Source organism: Cyphomyrmex costatus, unplaced genomic scaffold (genome assembly GCF_001594065.2).
Source record: "Cyphomyrmex costatus isolate MS0001 unplaced genomic scaffold, Ccosl1.0 scaffold183, whole genome shotgun sequence".
Classification (NCBI taxonomy): Eukaryota; Metazoa; Arthropoda; class Insecta; order Hymenoptera; family Formicidae; genus Cyphomyrmex; species Cyphomyrmex costatus.
The window spans coordinates 30,437-35,242 of NW_017275858.1; the positions used below are offsets into that span (position 1 = coordinate 30,437).

The following is a 4,806-nucleotide window of genomic DNA, read 5'->3' on the forward strand; positions in this document are numbered from 1 at the left end:
TATCATTAAGTGTACTATTTGGCAACGTTGCATTAGTATAAAATTATATTAAGGTGGTTTGGTACACGATGCTAGTCAAAGTAATATCTTTTCATTTTTATATTTAAAAGAAGATAGGAATTGTTTTCACTAAAATAAAAGGGCCCGTTTTTAAATAATATTGCTTATTTCGAAACATGAATATTTGGGAATAATAGAAGTTTCAAGAAAAACGGTATTATTTTGATAAACGTAGCCTTTTCACAGTTCGAGATGTGGCAACCCCGCATGAACAGACGATGCGGGGAAATGATCGGTGCGCCGATCTCAAATTATATCATTAAGTGTACTATTTGGCAACGTTGCATTAGTATAAAATTATATTAAGGTGGTTTGGTACACGATGCTAGTCAAAGTAATATCTTTTCATTTTTATATTTAAAAGAAGATAGGAATTGTTTTCACTAAAATAAAAGGGCCCGTTTTTAAATAATATTGCTTATTTCGAAACATGAATATTTGGGAATAATATAAGTTTCAAGAAAAACGGTATTATTTTGATAAACGTAGCCTTTTCACAGTTCGAGATGTGGCAACCCCGCAACAGACGATGCGGGGAAATGATTGTTTTGGTTTTGAGTGAACGTTATGGAGAAACAACAGCGATTGAAAGGAAAGTTCATATCGGAGAAACAACTAAAAAATCATGTAAGGAAAAAAAGGAATGAAGAAAAAACAAGAGGAATGGCACACAACCCCAGTTGAAAAGAAATATCCTTGCGAAGGAAGTCGCGTAGTTAACCTCAAAATACTGGGGAAAAATTTAAAATGCCGCAAGTGCGAAAAAGTTTTATCGCTAGAAGATGTTGTTGAAGAGAGAAGATCCGGATTACATTGTAAATTAATAATCAAGTGCAATGTTTGTTCTCTGCTGACAGAAGTGGCAACTGAAGAACAGCACAATGTTTGCGATGAATCAAACCATTTTCTCAAAGCAAAAGTTCACAACGATGTGAATACTAATGCCGTCTTAGGTAAACATTATTATTAGTATATAATTGTAAAATTCAATTTAAAGTATTGTTCAATTTGAGAACTTTAGCTCAAAATTGTATTAATTTCATAAAATTCATGAAAAAAAGTAGAACTCAGCCCAACAGATTTTATTGTTACTGTAACGCAAGTCATATATATCATTTTACGTTTGAACCATTTTAGGTGCTGTTCATGCTGGTATAGGATGTACCCAATTAAATAAAATTTTGGCATGTCTAAATGTACCAAATATATCGCCAAAAATGTATAAGCAATACGAACAAGAAGTTGGCCCTGCGATTGAAGGAGCAACGCAAGATTCTTGCAAAAAGTCTGCCAGTGAAGAAAGAAAATTAGTTATTGATAAAATAGAAGAATTACGTGACGTATTGTAAGACTTCATTTTTTAATTTGTTCAAAAAATTCTGTGAATAATTATAAAAATATTAATCACACTAATATTCAAAGTTTGGCTTGTACTGTAACTCGTCAATTGTAACATTTTTTGAGAATTGGGAAACATTTTTCTCACATTCAATTTTTTCTTGAAAAACAATCTGTCAGAATTACTGAAAGTTTATTGATTAAAGAAACAACAATTGTAGTAATAATTTTTTATATTTTACAATCTGTCAGAATTACTGAAAGTTTATTGATTAAAGAAACAACAATTGTGGTAATAATTTTTTATATTTTTTTGTGGTAATATTTTTTTTTTTTTTTGTTTTAATTTGTGGTAAGGTTTTGGGCAATCGAACAAGCTGAACATATGCGGTTCGATGAGTGAAATCAGCCTTCGAATACTAAAATATATTTGCAGTCACTTTGTCTTGGTCGAAGGCTGATACTATTGTTCGCAAAGGTTTTTGGCAATTGAACAAGTTAAATCTGTACAACAATAATTTATTAATGAATTGAATCTGTCTTCGAACGATAGAATTAGTTTTCAATGACTTTGGCTTTCTCGAAGGCTGGTAAATTTCTTCCTGATAACTTTTTGTGATTGCATAAGCTACATATGTGTAAGACTACTTTAAATTTATTGCAGTATTCAGAGAGTAATTTTACTAATCAATACAGTATTCTTATATGTACATGTTTAGCTCATTCGCCTACACGAAACTATTAGGAAGAATTTTAACAATCTTCAGATAAGGAAACGTTATTTTAGAATGATACAGTGATCCAAAAACAAATAAAAGAAGACATGTGAAATGTTTTATGTATGTGGTGCGATTCATAATAACATTTAACAAAATCGGCACACGTCTTACATTTTCACTTCGAATCTCTCTCCGTGTATACTTACATTTTATTTCATTAATGTAGTACTGCGTATTGTATGACCTATAAAATTTCTACTAAGAAATAAAGAAATGTTTCAATAATTAATTATGTTATTTTCTTAATGTTGGAGAGTAATGTTAGAATTTTTTAAATTTATCGTAGGCCAGAAGACATCCGGAATGAATTTGTAGAAGAAATGTACGTTCTTAAAAAATTTCAGCAGAAATTGAAGATGAAAATAAAAACCCAAAAATATTTAATAAAAGTCTAGGGAACATTATTAACATTATTGTCTCTTTTGACATGGGTTGGAGCAAAAGAGGCAATGGGAAGAGCTATGATAGTTTGAATGGATACGGTGCGATTATTGGCTTTTTCACGGGCAAAATTTTAGATTATCGTACTCGGAATAGAAAGTGTCATATGTGCGATATGGGTCATTCTTCAAACGATCACGATTGCAGAAAGAATGACAACGGCAGTGCGAAATCCATGGAAGCGGACGTAGGAGAAGAATTAATAAATCGCAGTAACATTTTAAAAGAAGCAAATCTGAATGTGAAAGTTCTTGTCGGGGACGAAGATAGTACTACCATGGCTGCGATCAACAATGCGAATGTGAAAAATAATAAAACTACAAAAATTTACAAACTAGCTGACATGAATCACGTGAAAAAGAATTTATCAAAAAAAATTTATAAATTACGATCAAACTTTAAAGCGTTAAATAAAAAGGGTTTAATTTCACACATTAAAAAATGTTTTTCTTATGCTTTGTCTCAATGCAAGCAAAATGCAACGAAATTAGAAGTAGCTGTTAGGTGTATACCATATCACTTATATAATATTCATGAAAACTGCGGCACATGGTGTAAAAGTAAGAATAAGGAAAATGCTGGACTTTCGAAACAAAAATTCATTATAACAGATGAAAATTTACATGAAGAAATAAAAACAATATTTAATGTATATGCTGATAATGCATCAAAATATTGTGTTCCTGCGTCTAGTCAAGCAAATGAGTCTCTAAATAGTATCATATCCCAGCAGCTTCCAAAAAATAAAAGTTACAGTACGACTAATTCAGCTGATTTTCGCGTTGCTTCAGCTATTGCATTAAAAAATGAAGGTAGTGTTTACTTGACTCAGGTAAAAGCCAGACTTGGGCTTCCTAAAAGTCAACATCTCGAAGAATATTGCGAAAAGGTCGATAATACGAGAATTAAAAAAGCTGCGAGATCTAAAGAGTATGAATTTAAAAAACGTAGATTGCAACTATCCGAAAACAGAGAAAACTTGAGAAAAAACGTAGAAAGTCAGGAAGGAATTACGTATCAGGGAAATATTTCATTTGAAACAAATTCTCAATCTACTGTTCTGAGTCCTGTTAGCGAAAGTGTAGTTTTAACACTTGAAAATTGTAAGATCATATTTTTCGATCTTGAAACATCTGGCCGGAAGAAAACTTCTGATATATTACAAATTGTAGCAAAAGTAGATGAACAAACTTTTTCTGTGTACATCCAACCGACTCAAACTATTGATGAAGAAGCATCTAAAGTCAACGGTTTAGAAAATATCGGAAATGTTTTATATTTAAAAGGGAAAAAATGTGATACAGTTAGTATGACCGATGCGTTATTATCTTTTCACGAATTTCTATCAAAATTTTCAGATGCATGTATACTTACGGCTCACAATGCTGGCTTTGACGTGTCGTTTCTAATTCGAGAAATTGAGAAATATTTCCTGGCACAGGATTTCCAAAAAATTATTTATGGATTTTTTGATACTTTAAAGTTGTTTCGAAAAAAATTTCCTGCGCGAAAAGGCAATGGGATGTTCACTTTATCTAAATTAGCGCAAGACTTTTTGAAAAATGACGAGTCGACAGAAAATTTTCATGAAGCATTATACGACGTAACTGTTTTACAGCATTTAGTAACATCACTTTTGAAGACAGACGACTTATTACGATATTCTGTAGATTATGTTACTTCAATAAATAAATCGATTTTGAATAAACAAATAAATCTCAGAACGAAATCATTTCTTCCACTAAGAGGTGAAGTTTCCGATTACCTTATTAAAAAACTTGCAGCTTCAGGATTAACTTTCCAAGACTTATTACAAAAGTATACAGATAGCGAAGAAAAAGGTCTTATGTTGTTACTGACTGACAAACAGAATAATAAACCAGTAATAAGAATTAAGAAAGATACATTAACAAAGTTAATTGATTGTATCAAAAAGTATCAAGTCAAAAATACTAAACTGTGATATTTTGACGGTAGTTTATGTTAAAAAATACGTTTTTATGTGTGGATTATAATCACGAAAGATGTCAAGGGGCATTGCCGAAGTATGAAACAGTATTATTATATTTTACGTTAAAAACATGTTTATAGTGTTTAGGTTTCATAAATGAACGATATTAATATAAGCGTTATTTTGAATTCAAAATTTGTGTTGAAAGTATCAAAGCAAAAATGTTACAATGTGATA

General features: G+C 30.9%; 2 protein-coding genes across 2 annotated transcripts; both read left to right on the forward strand.

Annotated features, from left to right (window-relative positions):
• The first annotated feature begins 519 nt into the window (after window positions 1-519).
• Window positions 520-1,409, forward strand: LOC108772331 (uncharacterized). Its single transcript, XM_018537851.1, has 2 exons — window positions 520-1,013; window positions 1,198-1,409. The coding sequence occupies exons 1-2, from the start codon at window positions 704-706 to the stop codon at window positions 1,407-1,409; spliced, it is 522 nt and encodes a 173-aa protein (XP_018393353.1). The 5' UTR covers window positions 520-703.
• A 1,195-nt stretch (window positions 1,410-2,604) lies between these two features.
• Window positions 2,605-4,581, forward strand: LOC108772332 (uncharacterized). The gene is made up of 3 exons (XM_018537852.1): window positions 2,605-2,919; window positions 3,451-3,921; window positions 4,237-4,581. Exons 1-3 carry the CDS (start codon window positions 2,605-2,607, stop codon window positions 4,579-4,581), a joined length of 1,131 nt encoding a protein of 376 aa, XP_018393354.1.
• The last annotated feature ends 225 nt before the right edge of the window (window positions 4,582-4,806 follow it).